The sequence below is a fragment of the Gorilla gorilla genome, chromosome 3 (genome assembly GCF_029281585.2).
Source record: "Gorilla gorilla gorilla isolate KB3781 chromosome 3, NHGRI_mGorGor1-v2.1_pri, whole genome shotgun sequence".
In the NCBI taxonomy this organism is placed as follows: domain Eukaryota; kingdom Metazoa; phylum Chordata; class Mammalia; order Primates; family Hominidae; genus Gorilla; species Gorilla gorilla.
In genome coordinates this window covers 91680662-91703127 of record NC_073227.2, presented here as the reverse complement: position 1 = coordinate 91703127, position 22466 = coordinate 91680662, and the positions used below count along the sequence as shown (strand labels likewise).

At 35.4% G+C, this 22466-nt stretch overlaps 1 protein-coding gene across 3 annotated transcripts in view; it reads right to left on the bottom strand.

The window, feature by feature from the left end:
• Positions 1 to 22466, bottom strand: part of SLC4A4 (solute carrier family 4 member 4) — a 388838-nt gene that overhangs the window by 80713 nt on the left and 285659 nt on the right. For all 3 annotated transcript variants that reach the window (XM_004038792.5, XM_031010225.3, XM_019025724.4), the window contains exons 14-15: positions 17667 to 17938; positions 3645 to 3715 (exon numbers count right to left, since the gene is read on the bottom strand). In XM_004038792.5, the coding sequence (XP_004038840.3) occupies positions 3645 to 3715; positions 17667 to 17938 (343 nt within the window). The remainder of the gene's footprint in view (positions 1 to 3644; positions 3716 to 17666; positions 17939 to 22466) is intronic.

Below are 22466 nucleotides of genomic sequence, written 5' to 3'. Positions count from 1 at the left end.
GAGCCTCTCAAGTGTAAGGAAGCCACTTTCTTAAGATGGGAGGCAGAGAAGCAGAGCTGAGAGAAACTTCTCTGAGGCATTCAACCACTTTGGAAAGGGCTCAGGTATCTGCCATCTGAAGGCTAGGGGCAGAGTATTTGGGCAAAGAAAGATCCCCCAAAAAGAAAGCTAGGGTATCAAACAAAATACAGCATTCCATGGGACCTTCTGGTATGATGGAAATGTCCTGTATCTTGTTTGGATAGTAATTACAACCATCAAAACTCATTTCAATGAATACTTCAGAACTGTGTATTTTAAGGTATGCCTCAATTTTAAAAAAAGGAATCTGATGTGGAAAAACAAAATACTAACTGATCCTTTCAATCACTTCTTCAGAAGAAACTGACATTTGATTTTGAAATCTGGTGTCTCACACTCTGAGAGCTGGAAACTGCAAGCCAACAGGTATTAATGCTCATTATCTAGATACAGTGTGAACAAGCTGTGGCTAATTTTAAAGGTTTACAGGAACCTTTTAAGGAATTTGGTTTGCAAGTTAAAGGGATATACCAAGCAAGAAATCTATAGAAAACTTGGAGAAAGTGAGAAGAAATAAAGACACCATTCCAACAATAAATGGAAATTTTAAAACCTGCCTTTTTATCTTGAGACATAGTTATCCTAGAGTTCTAATCTCTGTTTAAATGCTCTAATACCCCTCTCTCCTGCTCTTTTCCCTGAAACATATCCCTACCACCATGAAAAAGAAAGCTTGTCTTCAGGCTAGTGAAGCTGAAGGGAAAAGACCTTCCTTCATCTGACAGGATGTACTGAAGGCCTGTGAGAGCAAGCCTTGCTGGCTCCAGGGGATGCATGTCACTTTTCCTGTACCTTCTCTCACAATCTAATTATGGCTGAAATGAAAAAAGGAAAATTAAGTCCTGATGACTGTGTGTCCTAGGAAAGGTTCAGGATAGGAGAGCCGGCTAGCATAACCAAGCAGACGGAGGACGCAATAGCCTCTCAGAAGATGGGCTTCCCAATTTCCTCTCTCCATTAAACTTCTGAGTTATGGAGGCTGCATGACCTAATCAAATGATAATACCTAGAAAGAACAGTAACAATACCTAACACTGACTGAGAGATGACTACATGTCATCCACTATGCTAAGTTCTGCCTATCTATTAAGTTGACACTTACAGTACCTTTGAGATAAGTACTATTACCATCCCAATGTTGCAGATGGGAAACTAAGAAGGTTCCACAGCTTATTAAGTCATGGAGCCCTGCACTTGAACCAGGCAGTCTGACACAAGAACTCAATATCTGTGAGTTCCTCTACATAAAACACTATGCTGCTTCCTGAAAGAATAGAAATAAGGCAGATTCTAGAGGCAGAAAACCCTGAGTTCAAATCCTCATTTTACCATGTACTTGTAATATGTATGGTCTTTGGGAGGTCAGTTAACTTTTCTAAGTCTCTGTTTCATCTATAAAATAGGGGTAACATCTAATAACTCATAAAGTGATTGTGAGAATTATAGACAATTACTGTGAAGAGTCTGGCACCTAGTAGGTGCCTCAATAATTGATCATTATGATTGATGGTAATAAATCATATTTGTTTAAAACTCATTTCTGAGTCATTTACCTATATTGTATGTGTGTGTATACACAACATATAAATATGGGTAATGATATAAATGAAAAAGGAGAAATGAAGGATAAAATAAAAGTTGGCCTTCATGACCACACACACACACACACACACACACACACACACACACATTTTTTCTCCTAACTTCTTTCCCTAGAGGTGCTGAACATAGCACCTTCACATTTTAATTAAGGTATGCAATTGATGCATATGAAGGGATTGCTGCCCTGGAATATGGGGCATCTATAGGAACTGGAAGGGTAAACATTGCCATTTGTGTACATTGAAGCATCATGGTATACGAGGAATGGCACCAGTCTAAGAACCACCCAGACTTCACTTCAAATCTTTGTTCTACTAATATATGGCTATGTGACCTAAAGCAAGAAAGGTGATTTACCCTCTGGAGCTTCAGTTTCTCTCATGTATAAAATAGAAGTAATTAACCCTGGTAGTTTATGTTGATGGTTATAGTACATAGTAAGGTCTACAATGATGAGAATATGTGTAACACATGTGGTCTCTAGTAGGTGTTCTATAAATAGTAGCTAAGTTGAAATGACATTATGCCTCTATGTCTCTATCACAGTCATACTAGAAGTCAATCAGAACTTCCATTTTTTTTCAAGAACCTTATTGTAACATTTTGTTTTAATACAAATCAATTACTGGAGTTTCTGCCAGGACTTGCCCAAAGACAGGGCTTAAAAGTTCATTAATTTTAATGATTCCCTTGATTAGTTACAAAAAGAATTAAGTTAGATAACAATTTCTTTTCTTAAGTCAGTGGAAGTGAGTGTTTCACTAATATTTATTGCAAATTAACTTATGTTTTTATTAACTATATTAGCTATATTTTAATTAAAATATATATTATTAAATTATAGTTTATTAATTATATTTTTACTATAAGAATTTTGAATAAAATTCTTTCAAATCTAGAAGGAGGCAGTTTTGCCTGTATTTAGGCAAGACCTTTTAGGCAATAGGCTGACCAGTTGAAAGACTGAAAGTTGAACTCTTTTCTGTATGCATGTGGTAAAACATATACACATACTTTTTCACACACCTAACATCAAACAGGGAAGAAATAGAGAAGTAAGTTTGAGGAAAGTCAGAGAAGACTTTAACAGCAAAAAAAGCAGTCAAGAACGCCATAGAATATAAAAACAAAAAAGAGGGTCACGTGAGAGTTGCCCAGGAAAGATACAAAACATCATCTTTGAAAGGGATGTTAGGGCACTCACTACATAATATCTGTAGAAATGTCCGGGTCTCCTGAGAGATGGGCACTCTATCAACACAAGGTATTATGGCTTCTGTCTTTATAACTGAAAGATTGATATTCTTTGGTAAGATTCCATGTTCAGCATAGAAGGAGCACAATTGGAAGTCTGAAACAGCACTTTCCCCTTTTTCTCCAATACAAAAGCCTCCTTCCAGTGTGTGACCTTCCATGCAAAACAGCTCATTTTTAAAGCTTAGTTCCAGTCTCCTAAAGATCCTTGGTTACCAGCCATGGGAAAGGATATCATGTGACAGAGGCACAGTCCTTTCTAAGTGACAGGGGAAAGGTCCTGCTACAATCACTCTTAGTGAAGAGAACACAGCACCATTTGGTTGGTAAGAATTCTTAACCATACGAGAAACAGAGAGAGGATACTGTGCTCTCATTTTCCAACTTCTCACATTTTCCCTTGTGAAAATATTTCGAGGTTACAATTAATGCGATGTGGCAGTTAAATTCGTAAGAAGTTTAAAAAAGCATGTTATAGAAGTAAATATTGGCTTCAGCTTTTTTTAAGGCAAATAAAAAAAAAGTGCTGACTAGAGCAAAGGAAAGTGGCTTTTTTTTTTCCCCGTCCCTCCACTGTCAATAATTGTTACGTATGTGTTCATGCCAGAATTGCTGAATGGTAGAAGACATCATATATTATAAGTATTATAAACAAGTATACAATATGCAGTCAGTATGAAGGTAATTTAAAATAGTAAGTCACTTACCATGTCAGTAGAAGACATAGTTGGCAAATACTCTGGGGCCAGTGTGGTGTCATTAGATATTGAGATATTAGCTGTAAGCAAAAGACAATTATTTTATACTATAAAACTAAAATAGAAAAAGACCTTAAATGCATAATTAGGTATTTTTAAAAGCAGGGTTATACAGTAAAAATGTCTTTAATAACAACATAAGGGCACAATGAATTTTTATTTATTATAAATGTGTTCACCTTTCACCTAGATAAAACAAAGATTTGGACACATCTGCTGTGCTCTAATCTGATAAGAAATGATGGTGAATATTTAAAGAGACGGTATTAAAATTTGTTTCAGGTTTCAAAAAAAAAAGAAATAAAACTTCCCTGATACTACAAGGTACTCAATATATTTTGTTAGTGGAACAAGGGCTGTTCATAATTGATTAAGTTGACCACTGGCTTCAGAATGTACAGGAAATTTCCCATATTGAAGCTTTACTAATTAAGACTTAAATAATTTGTAGCTTTTGGAAATTTCAACAGTGTATGAGAAAGGTTATCTTTGCAAAACGTGTGAAAACAAGAGACAGTACTAAATAACAAAAATATAATGGAGATGAATAATCTAATTTTAAAAATCATTTTCATATAATGTAGCGTCATTTATAGGTTGAAGATGGCACTTGAAGAAGAACCTAATTTATTAAACCAACCTTCCTCTTGGAAATGTTTCATTCCTTTTTTAAAATTTTATGTGTCTGAAAATTAAAAAACAGTATTTAAAAAGTATTCTATAAAATATTTTTCCTTATCAGATAAGCCTTTTTCCTATTTTGCAAAGCTTTATGTATTATAAAATAAACTATTAGAGCATATTCCTAATTTATAGAAATATTATAAAACAACACATCAGGGTTTTTAATTATTCGTTTGTTTGTTTAGGGTCCCATAGTTTATTTAACATCTGAATTGCTAGCTACTGTTTGATCCCTACTCCAGTCCCTCTGAGCCACTAGCTTGCCTTTTTAGTTTGCCATGCTTCAAGTCCTGCCTATATAAACCTTTAAGAAGAAACACACAGGTTTTGATAGCTGACATTAGAGTATGAGATCCATAAGGGAGGGACAGAAGAAGCTTATCTCATTCACTGTTTTTCCCTAAAATCTACCCAGTGTAGCTCTTAATAGGAACTCAAAAATATTTGTTTACTGTCAATAAAGGAAGTTAGAAAAGAGGGCATTTCATGACTAAAAATGAATGAGAGCAGATAAATTGGGGAAGAAAAAAACAAGAAAAACAACTAAAAGAGAGAAAATAGCTTGAGCCCTACTTTTGGTCAATTTTGGAATTCACTCTGGTCTTTCAAGACTTTAGATTGTAAAACTGTTAAACTAAAGCTAGCTGTTGCCAGAGTTTCTCTATTTCAGCAGTAAAGCAAGTACATGTGCATATTATCTGTATTCTTATTCTGTTTCATTACGGATCACAGAGGGAATTAAAATAGGCTGAAGCACATCAGAAAGCTAATCCACCATGATCAAGTAGGCTTTATCCCTGGGATGCAAGGTTGGTTCAACATATGCAAATCAATAAATGTGATTCATCACATAAGCAGAACTAAAGAAAAAAATACCAGATTATCTCAATAGATGCAGGAAAGTCTTTGGATAAAATTCAACATCCATTCATGTTAAAAAACTCTCAACAAACTAGGTATTGAAGGAACATACTTCAAAATAATAAGAGACATATATGACAAACCCACAGCCAACATCACATTGAATGGGCAAAACCCGGAAGCATTGAAAACTTGTGCAAGACAAGGATGCCCTCTCTCACCACTCCTATTCAACATAGTATTGGAAGTCCTGGCCAGGGCAATCAGGCAAGAGAAAGAAATAAAGGGCATCCAAATAGGAAGAGAGGAAGTCAAACTATCCCTGTTTGCAGACAACATGATCCTGTATCTAGAAAATCCCACAGTCTCAGCCCAAAAGCTTCTTAAGCTGAAAAATAACTTCAGCAAAGTCCCAGGATACAGAACCAATGTGCAAAAATCACTAGCATTCCTAAATATTAACAACAATCAGGAACAAACTCCCATTCACAATTGCCACAAAAAGAAAAAATGCCTAGGGAATACAGCTAACCAGGAAGGTGAAAGATCTCTACAAGGAGAACCACAAACCACTGCTAAAGAAAACAGAAATGGCACAAACAATAGAAAAACATTCTATACTCATGGATAAGATGAATCAATATTGTTAAAATGGCCATACTGCCCAAAGTAATTCATATATTCACTGTTATTCCTATTGAACCACGATTGAGATTCTTCTCAATGTGGAAGCAGAAAAAACTATTTTAAAATTTATATGAAACAAAAAAGAGCCCAAATAGCCAAAAAGAACAAGGCTGAAGGCATCATGTTACCCAACTTCAAACTATACTACCTGGCTCTAGTAACAAAAACAGAATGGTACTGGTACAAAAACTGACACATAGACCTATGGATTAGAATAGAGAATCCAGAAATAAGACTGCACATCTACAACTACCTGATCTTCAACAAACCTGACAAAAAGAAGCAATATGATTCCCTATTCAATAAGTAGTACTGGGATAACTGGCTGATCATAAGCAGAAAATTGAAACTGGACCTCTTCCTTATGCAACATAAAAAAATTAACTCAAGATGGATTAAATACTTAAATGCAAAACCCAAGACTATAAAAACCTGAGAAGACAACGTAGGCAATACCATTCAGGACACAGCCATGGGAAAAGATTTCATGACAAAGATGCCAAAAGCAATTGCAACAAAAGCAAAAATTGACAAATGGAATTCAATTAAACTAAAGTGCTTCTGCACAGCAAAATAAACTATCAACAGAGTAAACAAACAACCTACTGTATGGAAGGAAATTTTTGCAAACTATGCATCTGACAAAGGCCTAATATCCAGTATCTATAAGGAACTTAAGCAAATATACAAGAAAAAAAAACAGCCCTATTAAAAAGTGGGCTAAGGACATGAACAGACACTTTGCAAAAGGAGACATACATGCAGCCAATAATCATATGAAAAAAAGCTCAACATCAATGATCATTAGAGAAATGCAAATCAAAACCACAATGAGATACTATTCACACCAGTCAGAATGGCTATTACTAAAATGTCAAAAAATAACAGATGCTGGTGAGGTTGTAGAGAAAAAGGAACACTTATACACTGTTGGTGGGAGTGTAAATTAGTTCAACCATTGTGGAAACCAGTGTGGCGATTCCTCAAAGACCTAGAGACACAAATAACATTTGACTCAGCCATCCCATTACTGGGTATATACCCAAAGGAATACAAATTGTTCTATTTCAAAGACACATGTACACCTATGTTCACTGTAGTACTATCCACAACAGCAAAAACATAGAATCAACTTAACTGCCCATCAATGATAGGCTGGATAAAGAAGAGGTGGTACATATACACCATGGAATACTATGCAGCCATAAAAGGAACGAGATCATGCCCTTTGCAGGGATATGGATGGAACTGGAGGCCATTATCCTTAGCAAACTAATGCAGGAACAGAAAACCAAATATTGCATGTTCTTACTTATGAATGAGAGCTAAATGATGAGAACACATGGACACATAGAGGAGAACAATACACTCTGGGGCCTATTAGAGGGTGGAGAGTGGGAGGAGGAAGAGGATCAGGAAAAACAACTAATGGGTACTTGGCTTAATACTTGGGTGATGAAATAATCTTTAAAACAACCCCCCATGACACACATATAGCTATGTAACACACCTGCACATGTATCCCGAACTTAAATGAAAGTTACAAAAACAAAAACGGGCTAAAGGACATTTGGTCTAAACAATAAAGCCAAATGAATCCATTCTCAAAAGGAAGAAGATGTTAGTAAATAATTATTAACAAAATCTAGGTTTATATTACCACGTTGTTCTAAAAAGCTGAAAGAACATTTTCTTACATTGTATTTCTTCATTTTAAAACATCCTAGAGCATATAATGGGTATACTTTTATACCCATTTCATATTGGATGGGACTCTGAAGCTTGCTATGCCAGGTTACTTGCCCAGGGTTATAGTTTATCAGAAGCAGAGTTGGTAGCAAGACCTTGTTCAGCATTCTTTCTTGTCTTACACAGCGTTTCTAACCATCAAAATCAGATGACTTATGTGGCCACAGAATTCAAGGTGAGATAGTACTTGCCAATGTTAGATGATGTGACTCTCAACTGTGACCTGAAATGTCTGATCTGTCTGAGCTTTTGAGGAAAGGCAACATATATGAAATTACAGATACTATTTGGATAGTGTTGAGAAGCTTCCCTTCTTGAGCTAGATTCTTTAATGCAATTTTATCAGCTTCCTGTCACGAGAGTTTGAAGGTCTTTTCGCAACACACTTTTCTGCATAAAAACAAGGAGTAAAGACTGAGGAGGAAAGATATTCAAGGCTCTTTCTTCATGAAATGAATGATGGATAATAAAGGCCAGAGGTGTACTAAAATAGGATTGCAATCTGAACTTTTAGTAGCTGCTCTCAAGTTTTGGATAAGCATCAATTCTGCTCATTTAAATTCCTTTTAGAATTTCAATTTTTTTCCCCTAAGACAAGCTATTAAAGCACATTGGCTCTCAAAATCCCAAAAGACCAGCATCAAAAGGACAGTAAAAAGTATATAACACTTTCTCTACTTATTTTAATAAGCATCTGCTTCAGAAGAAAGACTTGAAAATAAATACATTTAAAAAGCCGTTTCATAATTGCATATTGGCAGGGTATGTTAGAGTCCATAAACAAGATTAAAAGTAAATTTCTTTAGGCTCACAGAAAAGAAAATGATCAATCCCAATTGGAAGCTTGGTCTACAAGAACCGTTGGTTACCATTTGGATCCAGGTGCAAATATTTTGGCAACCAATTGCAGAATGATCCATTTATATGGAATCTGCAATCTCCTTAATTAGGATTCTGGAAAAGTCAAATGGAAAAGCCAGAACACTCTACACTGTCTCTCCCATTTACTCAGCATCCTGGCTCATGAGGCAAAGAAACCCTTTGCCCTAGGAATCTGGCTAACTTAGATTTAGCCAATTACCACCGGGACAATCTCTGTTTCATACTGGCTTTCAGGGAGCTTCCACAGGTTGATCGTTTTCCATACTTGGATTTTCATATCTTGTTCCTCCTTCCCATGTATCAGATTTTAGCTGATTTTCTGGAATGAGGGAATGAATATTGTAAGTAATTGACATTTACTAATGTATCTGTGACTTTTCCTTCTTAGCCTATTTATTCCAAAAAATTTTTTGTGTGAAAAATCAGACCTTGGCAATGACCTTGAGCAGTAGGATATAAATAACTCCCACAAGCTTAGCATTCCAATAATGCAACACTAGGCATTTAAGCTGACTTCTTCATGTTTAATGAGATTTAGAGAAAGAACAAGGGGATCAAATATGGCTGCAGTTGTGGGAGCTGTGAGAGAAAAAAGGAGGTGACATCCATGTGTCAGTGTTGGCACACCTCTTGCATAGGGGAGTATCTGTTGCACTGTTAAAGGTTCTTCCCCTTTATCTTCTAGTGACCTGACCCCAGGAACTACCCCATGGCTCCTCTGCTTTACATATTAGCAGGAACTGTACCATCAGGAACAGGTACAAACTCACGTGAGACTGTGAGGTCAAGTGTAAGCAACAACTGGTCACTAAGGTCATATCTGTCTGCTTTTATGTATCACCTAATACAATGTGGAGAAGGGGGTACTAGAAAAACTGGGCTTGAATTCTGGACCCAGCACCTTCTGAGCACAGTGCCCTTGGCTCCCGCACCGCATAATCTTGAGGAGTTACTTCACACCTCTTGACCACATGTTCCTCATTTGTAAAACTGGATTTGAAACCATCTACCTCATAAGGTTACTGTGCAGATTAAATAACACAGTGTAGGCAAAATTGTAAACACGGGATAGATCTAAATAAACGGCAGCTAAGATTACTCCTAGCTCTGTGACCTGGAGAAAGCAGACCTTGTCCCTGGGATGAATGTCAGCTATCTCTCAAGATTTATGTGATGGTTAAATATACATATATTATGTTATTAAGATATAGTTGATTAAAATCCCCTAGTAAAATGCCTGGCATTTGGATGGTGCTTAATAAATATTAGCCTAATCTGAACCTGTGCCCTCAACATGGCTTCTTAGGGTTACAGTTGTGTGGCACTGATTAACCCGATGTGAACGAGAAAAACTTTAAGACTATTTTCCATGATAATGAAACTTTAAAGTTTTATTCCATTACATTTAAGAAACATCTTAAGGCAATTAAGTAACTAGAAAATAGATAAAGGGTAAAATTAAATAAGCTCTGCCACATGGTCATGTCAGATTTATTTAAGGGTTCTGGATAACTTGAGCACACTAGTAACTTTTGATTAAGTTAAATATGTATACTTTTAATTTCTAGGTCAATAAAGGCAACAAAGGGTAAAAATGGCTTTTGAGGGAAGACAAAGGAAAACTGAGAGAAGTAGCTTCTAGGGAAATTATTTGCTACTATCTCAGCCTTAAGTATTAAAACAGACAAAATCAGTAGTAAGTTTTTCTTTTTTTTTTCTTATTATCCTTTTAGTTTTCCCAAGTACTTTCAGCAAGACTTAATGATTGAGATTTTCACCACAACTAGGCAAGTTCAAGTTGTATACTCTTTAATCTACAGGCACTCTTCACAAGTTCATCTACGATGTTGTGCTGGAAGTTAAAAAGCTGAGCTACTGTGGAGATATTGAGATGAATATATTTAAGCTCGGCATGGTAGCATATGCCTGTAGTCCTAGCTACTCAGGAGGCTGAGGTGGGAGGATCACTTGAGCCCAGTAGTTTGAAGTTGCACTGAGCTATGATCATGCCACTGCATTCCAGTTTGGGTGAAAGAGTAAGACCCCACCTCAAAAAAAAAAAAAAAAGATGGGTATATTTTGTCCCCAATTTCACAAAAACTTCTCTTTCATACCCACCCATCATTACATCTTGGAGATGTGTTACAGACATTACCATGGGGAAACTTTTACAAATCTGCTTTTACACAACCCAAAACTAGAGAATTTTCCAGGTCTGATGACAATCCCATTTTCTGATTCCGGCAAGCATTATGCAGAAACTGCTAAAACATAGGTTAAGACAGTAAAAGCAAACTAAGATGATGGGTCTCTTCCAAAACACTATTACCATAAATGATAAAATGTCAACTGTGCCGGTAAAGGAGTCTCACAAATGCAAGCCTGAGGGATGCTACAGCAGAAGAACTTATACTTCCTTGTTTTACCATTAGTTTATGATTTAAACCTACCTCATAAAGAGGGAATGGCACACAATAAACATAAAATTGCATATATTATGATATAGTTCATGGGAGGTAAGTTAGGATGATCTTTTATTTTCTTATTTTCTTTTAATGGGCTTTCTAATTATAAAACACATATTGACTATAATATGGGAACACAGGGGATGCAATCCAGCAGTTCTTTTGAATGGTTATAACATATTGTTGCACAGCGCTTATTAATATATTAGAAAAATTATGTAGAAAGAAATGATGTTGAAACTCCAGTGACAACTATTTTAGAGCATCTAGAAGCCTCCTTATGCTGTGAATGACATAAAGGTATGGAAATGGAAGCCATGGTTACTTCCAGACTAGGCTTGGTCTTACAGTTTCATACCAGGAAAAAAGCCAACTTTTACTTGAAGATAATATAGACAGGGATGCACTTGGTTCCTGAGAAAGAATTTACTCACCTTACTTACACATATACTGTTAAGCATGTTCTCCTGGAACAGTCAACAATAAATCAATAAAATATATCCCTTTTGTTAACAATATAGTGTCTATCCCTTTGAGGCTATTTTTCTTACTTTTATAGTTCATTATTTTTAGCAAAGTTTCTTTTCCCTCAGGATGTAAAACTGACACCTGGTCAGAAAATTTTCTTTGACCCTTTTCAAAATATTAATGTGCCTTGAGTATATAGTCACTGCAAGATTTACACATTAGGCAAATGAACAGAGGTATTAGATTAGAAATTTATTTCCAAAGTTTGGATTAAATGAAACTCTCACTTTTGTTCATTCAAAAAGCAATTAACACTATTTTAAAAAACAATACATTTTATAATATGTGTTTGTATATGTGTGTATTCTACTTCACTGAAAGTAGCACAATTCTTTTTATTATTATTATACTTTAAATTCTGGGATACATGTGCAGAATGTGCAGGTTTTTTACACAGGTATACATGTGCCATGGTGGTTTGCTGTACCCATCAACCCGTCATTAGGTATTTCTCCTAATGCTATCCCTCCCTTTGCCCCCAACCCCCTAACAGACCCCGGTGTGTGATGTTCCCCTCCCTGTGCCCATATGTTCTCATTGTTAAATTCCCACTTATGAGAGAGAACGTGTGGTATTTGGTTTTCTGTTCCTATGTTAGTTTGCTGAGAATGATGGTTTCCAGCTTCATCCATGTCCCTGCAAAGGACATGAACTCATCATTTTTTATGGCTGCATAGTATTCCATGGTACATATGTGCCACATTTTCTTTACCCAGTCTATCATTGATGGGCATTTGCGTTGGTTCCAAGTCTTTGCTATTGTGAATATTGCTGCAATAAACACATTTATGCATGTGTCCTTACAGAACGATTTATAATCCTTTGGGTATATACCCAGTCACGGGATTGCTGGGTCAAATGGTATTTCTAGTTTTAGATCCTTGAGGAATTACCACACTGTCTTCCACAATGGTTGAACTAATTTACACTCCCACCAACAGTGTGAAAACATTCCTATTTCTCCACATCCTCTCCAGCATCTATTTCCTGACTTTTTAATGATCTCCATTCTAACTGGCCTGAAATGGTATCTCATTGTGGTTTTGATTTGCATTTCCCTAATGACCAGCAATAATGAACTTTTTTTCATGTTTGTTGGCAGCATAAATTTCTTTCAAGAAGTGTCTGTTCATATCCTTTGCCTACTTTTTGATGGGATTGTTTGTTTTTTTCTTGTAAATTTGTTTAAATTTTTTGTAGATTCTGGATATTAGCCTTCTGTCAGATGGACAGATTGCAAAAATTTTCTGCACAATTCTTAAAAAGCAGTGAAACAGGCCCTCAGAAAATTTTTGTTGATGAATGAATGAGAAGTAAAAAAGGACAGAGGACAGAAGAGAAAACAAGTGAAAGTTGGGGGGATGCCCATGTTCTTTTCCCTATTTCCAAAATTCTAGTATTTATGCTTTTGAATAAATTAAAGAGATTCCTCTTAGAAGAATTGAACACCTCGCCCCTAGACTTTAAAGCCTTTTTCTTAATGACTATGTATAATATACAACACTTTTGTAGTCTCGAGATTCAATGCAATAGTATTAAATACTCTACAATGCACTGAAGCTTTAACTTTTTTTTGTAAATACAGCTTCAGTGTTTCATATTTATCTATAACAGCACACTGGTTGTTAATTTTGGGGGAGAAGGCAGACTTGCAGTAGAAGCCTTGTTAGTATCTTTCCCTAGGAAAATTTATAGGAAAATTAAATGTTTGAAATCTTTAAAGAATACAACTATTATAAGATTAAACTCACTGGGGCATCTTTTGTAGGATAGTGAGAAATATGAAAAAGAACAAATTTTTACTCAGTGTCCATTAGGTGCCAAACTATTTTGCATATACTATCTCATTTAACCTTTATAGTAACCTCTAAGAACAGGCACAATCACTAACCCAGTTCAGAGTTTATCAAACAAAGAGATTAAGTAATTAGCCTAGTTCTGGGTAACACTGAAATTCAAACTCAGTTTTGTTTACTCTAAAGCACATAGTATTTACACTTTATCACATTAACACTTCTAAATTGGGGTGTTGGTGATGAAATTAGATATTGTGTCTTATTCTTCAATTGGATATTTTTCAGTTTTCACTTTTGGCTTTTGAACTAAATTATCGTTTTTCTTACACACTCTGCTATGTAATCATCGAAGTACAGTGGGAAATTTAACATCCATTTCCTCTACTAATTAATAGCTATCCCATTTCTAAGAAAAGCAAATCTTAGCACAAAAACCACCCATGTATGGCATGTATTCACTCACATATGTCAAACTTTCCGACTGATTTTCCTACTAGCACTTGCAACTAAGCTTCCTTAGCTGCTCAGTAAACCTATGTATGTGACTTGGGTTACCAAGCAGTAGTTGGGGGCAAAATGAATGGAGAAAAAAGTGCATTTAGAAAAGAAAAATTAGGAAATGATTAGGCTTTTTGGAAGCAAGTGAGAAGACGAAAGAAAAAAAGAGAAAAGGAAGTGTTGCCTTGACAAAGCACACACATATAAAAAAGCCACAATATATTGTAGCCATGAAGAGAGGTTTCTTTAGTAATTAGTGGCCCCTATTTCCATTCCTGCAAAATCATTTCTCAGTTTGCAGGATCACGACTCCATCTGTGCAGTTGCTGGTTCACTGTTACATACTGTCCCAGTGTTGAAAAACAAGTCATACGCCAGTTTAAATATTATTGACTCATTGAATTATTTTACTAAGAGTGCATGTTGTGATGAAAGGCCAGTCTTTTATTATTTTTAGAATACTTACTTGAGCTCTATATGCAACTGTATTATTCTCTCACTATCATCTTTCAGTCTGATATCAAGAAATACTAAATTTATGATGAATGTATTCAGTTTGCTACCAAAAAGCAGTAAGGTTATGGAGAAGTATTAACATTGTCAAAAAGTACTAAGGTTATGGGGGAGATACACAATCATTAATCTTATGGGGTTTTGTTAAATATGAAATTGTCATGAAAGTGCAAATAACTATCCATTGCCTTTTTCCAAACCACAAATAGATTTCATCTCCATAGACTTAAAAATTTCTTCATGTTCACATATATATCTTTCATGAGTACCAATAAGAGGTACAAGCAACAGTCTTGTTGCATAATGGGCCAACTGCCCTACAATGTATGCCTAGAAGGAAGGATGATGAAGATAGGTCTGTTTATTCTATTACTTACACTTCAAGGCTAAATACTAACCCTAAATTTTAAGGATCGGTAATAGCAATAATAATGGCAGCTAACAGTTGATTACTTATTACATATTAGAAACTGTCCTAAGAATTTTATCTGTAATAGCTCTTTCTTTTCCTTCAAAATACATCTATAAGGTAGATACTATTATTAACCTTAGTTTACAGGTTAGGAAGATGGGGCTAATGTATCTTGGGAAAAGGAACTTGCTGAAAGTCACACATTTGGCCTGAGCCAAACCAGGACTTGAATACAGGATCTTCTGACTTCAAAGCCCTGTGACAGTACTTTACTGGTACCAACTAGAGGTAGCAGGAATTGTCAGAGCCCTTCTGGACAACTTCCTAGTTACTCAGCGCTGACTTTTTACACAGCCTGGGAAAAACTGGACAAAGGAAAAGCTACCACCACTTATGTCAGCACTTGCTATGCAAGTGTAAAATAGATTCCACCCTTAACGTCACTTTTTCAAAAAAAAAAAGATCCTTCTTAGAAGGAAGATTACACATAAAACCATAGTACTTTTTATAATTTGAACACATTTAGATATGTCTTCCTTGGTTTCATGTTACCTTCTCTGCCAACATCCAAATAATAAAACAACGAACACAAGTTTCTATTCGCCTCAGATAGGTATGGGGTTGACATTAGATGTTTTTTTCTGTGTGACAGGTGTGTTGACAAAGCCCACATCTGGCTTCATGAATATCTCAAAGTGTTTTTTTTTCTTTAGAAAATCTTGGTGTATGATTACTCAAACCTGCCTAAGAAGTCATAAATAAATAAACTTATACATATATTTGTGTATAAATTAATAAATGTAAAGGAAGGCTGAAAATCTCACAATTAAATGTTTGCGAGCCAATATTTTGAATAGCTGGACTTCCCTGAAGCACTGACTGAAGGGGGAGTTTTATCCCCCTTCTTTCCTAGGAAGAGCTCCATATAGTTGAGTGACAATAACATCTGTGTTTCTCTGGGGAGCACATTTAATTGATTCTAATAATAATATATATCATGGGTTGAATGACACATATTGTGCTTGTTTCCAAGTACTTTTTAAATTATCAAATATTTCAAATCAGTTTACAGCTGAATGCTAGTTAGCTTTCATAACTATATGGCATTCTTGTTAGTTTGAATCTTCAAATTTCTACTTTGTATAACTTTCTGCATTGCTTTTAAATATGGGTTTTATTTTTTATTTTAATGTGTGCTAATTTATCTTAACACAAAAAGAATCCATGAGCACACAGCCCAACAATGCCCTAGCTTGTCATCAGTGTTACTGACTGCCTCATTGTGAGGGAAGTAGTGTTCTCTTTTTTCTCAATTCAAGACACATATCGGTCTTCTAAGACTTCTTCAGCAATGTAGCAGAGAAGAATGCATTGCATACCAAAATATCTAGGAGCAATCTGAAACAGCATGCCACAAGCATAAAAAGTAGTATCTTGCTTATTTTTTAAATTCATAAGCATTCGGCATTCTAGTCTATAACCATGTTTGTTTTACAGTAAACATTAAGAGCTTTTTCCTCAGAATCTATAAGTCGCAGTGGATATTGCAGGAATGTGCCCCACATTTGTGTCCCAGCCCTTTGAACACTGCTGTGCTTCTGGTGCTAAAAGACCTTAGTAAAAAGTATGGACTGTATATCAATTTTTATTTTAACGGACATAGACCTGTATCTAATTGCATAACCTAGAATCACTAGTGCTACTAACATGTAATTGTCTGACACAAATGCCTATCCCTTTTTCTTTTTTTTGACAGGGTCTTGCTACTCCCTCAGCCACTTGAGTAGCTACAGGTACGTGCCACCACACCCGGCTGGTTTTTCTATTTTTTGTAGAGACAGGGTTTCATAATGTTGCCCGGACTGGTCTCAAACTCCTGGGCTCAAGCAATCCACCTGCCTCAGCCTCTCAAAGTGCTGTACAAAGAATAATACAGACTTTAATTCCTTGCAAATACTGCAATTTGAGTTAATTTCAAAATTACAGGCATGAGACACCACACCCAGTCCCTATTCCTTTTTCTATGAGAGAAGATCTAAAACAATTTCCCTCAAAGTAAATCCTTTTTGAAATGCCTTTCATATTATAAAATGGAATTTTATAATGGAATTACTCCAAGAAAGAATTCCAAAGGCCAAGCTGAACATTTTTTTATTTTTATTTTTTGTGAAAAAGTTCTGATGTCAACTCATGTTTGGTATGATAGATTTTAAAGGGCTAAGATATAGAGAATCACATTCCTTTCCAGGAGTTACTTTTGCTGTTATGTCCTTCTGGATTCTACAATATAAATCTACTCCTAGAACATCACATTCCTTCTTTCATTTCTTCTTCTCTCTTCCTTTCTTTTCTTATTTGTCTAGTAGAGATAAACTATAAAATTCTACCACTAGGCAATTCCAATCTGAATTTCTTCTTTTCATAATTTAATTCTTTAAATTATCTGAGGTGGATTCGTATCTTTTTCTTCTATAAGCTTAAAATCATGTATTAAAGGTTTACTTAAAGGAAGACATTCCTACACCAATAAAGAAGCAGCAAAGGATAGGTTTGTCACATATTTATATCTGTTAATACATGTATCCAGGTTTCCCCACTTATAAAATCAAGAATAATGTACACATGAATTCCTTGCAAATCCCACAGTTTGAGTTAATTTCAAAATATTGAGTTGGTTATGTTCATATTGCAGAGCTCCTGGTCTCCTTCCTGGTTGAATCATACAGCTAAAATACCTCAGGCAATGAGACATCAAATTCAGTAGCAGAGTTTTTCAGAGAAAAAAACAAGACTAATTCCTGAGGACCATGACAGCATGTTGAAAATTTGCAAGCATGGAGCCTACACCTTCCTCCAAATACAAAGCGAGCATAAACACAAAGCGTGATGCCCTCACCTGGGTCAGGTGGCACACAGGTACAGGAAAAGAGAGTGTTGTAGCCCACTTTGAAGTTGGAGTTGATGGGGTAGTAATCTGCAAGCTTGATCATCTTCTTGAAAGCATCATAGATAAAGATGAAGCTAATCAGAGAAGAAAAGCCCTCCTCCGTGAAACGTGTGAAGTATTGAACCAAGAAGCTGGCATCAGTGGCTACCAAAATGAGACATAGGAAGGCGGACCACAGGCCAATCCAAAGGCGAAACTCCAAATAGTCAAAATTATTGTCCCTGGAAAAAAGAAAGAAAAGTGTTTAGATTCCTCCTCCTTGGAACACAAAGAATAATATAAAACTACCAAATGTCTACAGAAAGATTGACAAAAATACAAGATCACATTTAGCCACTAAATGTGAAACTCTACTTTAGCCAGAAAGCACTAAGTTTAAGAATTTAGTCTAATGATACAATTTTTAAAATAGCAATAAAAGTTTGAGGAAAATGCATTGAAAGTAGTTATATCATTTATATGTGAAAACCTTATTATTATTCTCATTCAAAAAATATGGTCCCTACCTTCATAGAGTTTATAGAGTAAATAATTTGCAAGCATAGCACTGGTACCTAGAATGTGTTCAATAAACGTTTGTATGAGTTTTATGGGTTCATAAAGACACGAAGATCAATATATTTTCTGTCCCTATGTCATCATGGTCTACTGAGGGAAACAAATTGATAAATGTAATCGCACTATAAAATACTAAGTGATAATGTTACAGAAGAAGGAGTAACTAATTCTGGCTGGAAGGAAAGATGAAGTCACAGAAAAAATTCAAGGTGTTCAAGGATAAGTAGTAGAAACTTTCTGGAAAGACCAGAGAGAGCAAGGCCAGGAAGAGGAAAAAATAGTTAAAAAGATAACATGGCACAAGATGGCCTGTAATGCTCACTGTGTGTGGACAGTGTGCCACCAACATGAGGTGGAATTAGAAATATGATGTCATCAGATCAAGAAAGGCTGTCTTGCCATGCTACTGCCAGACCCTTCCACTTCTTATGAATCTTGCTCACAGATCTGATATTCTTCTGCTGAAGCTGGGTGTGAAGCATCTTGCAACCAACATCTTTCTGTGTTTGTCCCACAGCAGACTTAAAATAGAATACTTCTATCTAAGGAGATCACTGTCTTTTGAGGCCTTTCCCATTTCTTACAACTGATTTATTAATAGTTCAAGATTCACAACTCTGAAAGGATGGGTCAAGTGTTAATGTCTTACCATTTTATACTGATCCCTTTAAAATTATGTGGAGAGTGCTTTACAATGATTTTTTAAACTCAATTTATTTATGACGAAAAAGCGGGTAGTAGGTATTACTTGCATGAGAATAAGAAATAAGTCAAGGATTGTGCACGCTTGACACTCTAGAACCTTGCTTTTAGACAATGAGTTTCTGATAACTGCTAATGATATATCTTAAAACTTTCCCATAGGCAATCAACTCTCCACCTTTACCAGCACCAACCCAATCTTACCCAACCCACAGGTAAGTTTTTGCCTGATACAAACCCCCTCATTGATATCCTTACTGATATCTATACTCGCCTCACTCAAAGCCATTTTCCACACCACAGCCAAAATTATCACTTTTAATGAAAGTCAGACACCCCAGCTTAAATCTTTCAATAGCTTCCCATTGCCCTTAGAATAAAATTCAAATTCTTTACCTAGCACAGTGCCTGGCACATAGAAAGTGCCCAATAAAGACTTGCAGGATGAATAAATGCATGTCTGTAACTTAAGACTTGGCTGAGACAGTTACTGACACTGACCTAAGAACTATGTCTCATGCAACCAAGACATGACTGTTCCTATGATAGCTAAAAATTATAGAATATTAGAATTTAAAGTTCTTTAGGTACTGTGATGATTAATTTTATGTCCTGATCAGGTTATGAAGTGCCCAGACATTTGGTCAAACATTATTCTGGGTGTTTCTGTTAGGGTGTCTGTTGAGAAATAAACATTCAAATTGGTGGGCTTTGAGTAAAACAGATCACCCTCCATAGTATGTGGGAGGAACTCATCCAATCAGTTGCAAGCCTGAATAAAACAAAAAAGATTGACCTTCCCCAGGGCAGCAGAGAATTCTCCAGCAGACTGCCTTTGAACTTCCACAACATCAGCTCTTCCTGGTTCTACAGCAGACAGCCTTCAGACTCAAGTAGGAGCATTGGCTCCCCTGGGTCTCCAGCCTGTCAGCCTTGTCAGCCTCTATAATTGCATGAGCCAACTCTTTATAATAAATCTGCACACACACTCACATTTTATGGGTTCTGTTTCTCTGGAGAACACTGGCTAATACAGACACCAATCTGTCAAATTACGACTCATTTTATAGATAAGGACACCAAGACCAATGGAAGTTAAATCATTTATCCAACATCAGGGTTTTAAGGCCTTTCCTGACAGAGCTTGACCAGAAACCAAATCTCTTGATTCTTAGGTTTTCCTTTTAAAAATTATAGCATGATTCCCCATCTGATTTGTATTTAGCTCTAGATAGGGTGAATATTAAAGTCAATGTCTTTTGTTTCTCTCTTCTTATCTAATCATGCAAATTGAAATACATTACCGAAGAAGGAGATTATTAATACTGGGGTAAAGTTATCTTCGATAGACTTTATGGGATCCTTCTGAAGATAACTTTTACTTTCCTTTGCAGTTTGCTTTATGTCCGGAACACCACTGTTTTAATCCTATGCATGCCTATGTGAGATAAGTAAACTATAGAAAAAACTGAGTTCTAGAAATTTGATATAATTTACATTATCATACAATGAGTCAGTGTCAGAATAACAACTAAGAAATACAGTTCTGTTACTTCTGAGACAACATACTTTTTCCTTAAATTAAAATAAAAATTTTAAACAATTACCTAGTTTTGCTACCCTAGCAAGAAGATGAAAGAGCAATCTTGATTTGTTCTAAGAATGCTAGTAGTTGTTTATAGATTTAATGTTTACAGGATAGGATGAGAAACAAATCCATTAACTAGCTAATGGTTAGGAACAACATTAGTTTGGGTACAAAGGAAAAGATACATGTATAAACTTAAACCTTAGAATCTAAACAATATGCTAAACTAGCTGCTTTAAAAGACTTAAGCAATCCTACAGTAGTTCAACAAGAATGACCCAAATAAAGTCAATAAAACCAATGGCACTTCATTATGAAAGTGATATGTGTAGAGCATCAAGAAGAAAGAGGAATAAGGGATGAGAAAAATTTAAATAAGTTGATCATCAGTAATGATTACAGTAAAATGGTATTATTACATCCAATAAATTCCCTTGGTGCCAAATTTAAATAGCAATTAAGTTTTAAAAAGCAACAGGAAATGATATTAGAGATCAAAGAAGAAATTATGGTGAATTAGAAGGAAAAAATAGATTCATATCATTATGGTACCACTCAGTGTTCCTAGATTTTTTGAGTCATAGTTTCTCAGTAGCATAAAACCAAGGATACAAGACAAACTGAAGAAGTCACATCTGAAATATGCTACAGAAATTAATGTGCAGCCACTGACAAATAAATATAAACTCCCTAAAAAAATACATCCGGTAATATCATGGAAGAATTAAAAATTTGAAGGCTTAAAAGTAAACTGTTTAAAGAATACAGGGAAAAAATACTGAATGACCAAACGATAATAATACAAGTTAAAATCCAACCTTAATTGTGAAGTTTTTATATAGCTTAGAACACATTGCTGAAACATCTTTCAGATTCCTCACCCAAGTAAAAAGAAGGAATCTAATTATTATTGTCATAAAATGTGTAAAAATAATGCAAAACAGATTGCAGAATTTGGGAAATAAAACTACGAGTATCTTTGAAAAGTTGTGAGCTATTTTCTTCCTTCTATTACTGATTTTAAGAGATGGCAGCATATCATTCATATTCCTTTATAATTCTCCAGTTTACAGGGCAAATATCAAAACCTCAGAAATAAATCCATGATTATGCAGAGTTTGAGTCCAGTGAACCTACAAAGCAAGGATCTACCTATTCTTCAACAGTGGTAAAATATGTTGGGGAAAATCTGGGCAAGACAAAGTAAAATAGTTCTTAACTGAAGGACTTTTTCAGATCACTTGCATGCTAAAGTCTAAAGTGAACTACCAAGAGGGGGGTATATAGTATACAGCACTTCCCAGACTTACTGGGACCACAGAGGTTTTTTTTTCATGGAGCATGGAATGAGTCTACTAATTGATGAAACACACTTTTGGAAATAGTGATCTACCCAAATATTTTGTATCTAGACAGAAGATTATCACTGCTGCTGCTATAACATAAACAAATGATATAGCATTGAGATTAAAATAATGCTTGCCACATATTACTAAGTGATGGATTTAAAGCATGGCTTCTCAAATGTTTCTTGTTGATGTACAACTGTTTTCAAATAAATCACTTGGAACTATGTTATGTTACCAATTATGATAGAAAAAAAGGGAGAATGAGAAAGGAACTTGCTTAGTGAAAGGAAATAATCTGTATCTCACAAATACTTAAAACAAACTGGGATGCAAACATTTTCTGTAGATTAAGGCTCTGATCACATTTCATCCAATAAATCTTTCTGCAAAGTTTGTGCATGTTTGTTCCTGTTTATAGTACATCCTTGTTTAATCTTTCCACAAAGGCTTTCTTGTCTCACACAATGTTTCCTTAAACATATAAAAACTGTTTGACTCTTTCTATAAACTAACATGAATAAAATTCTTTCCAATGTTCTTCTGAGAATTATG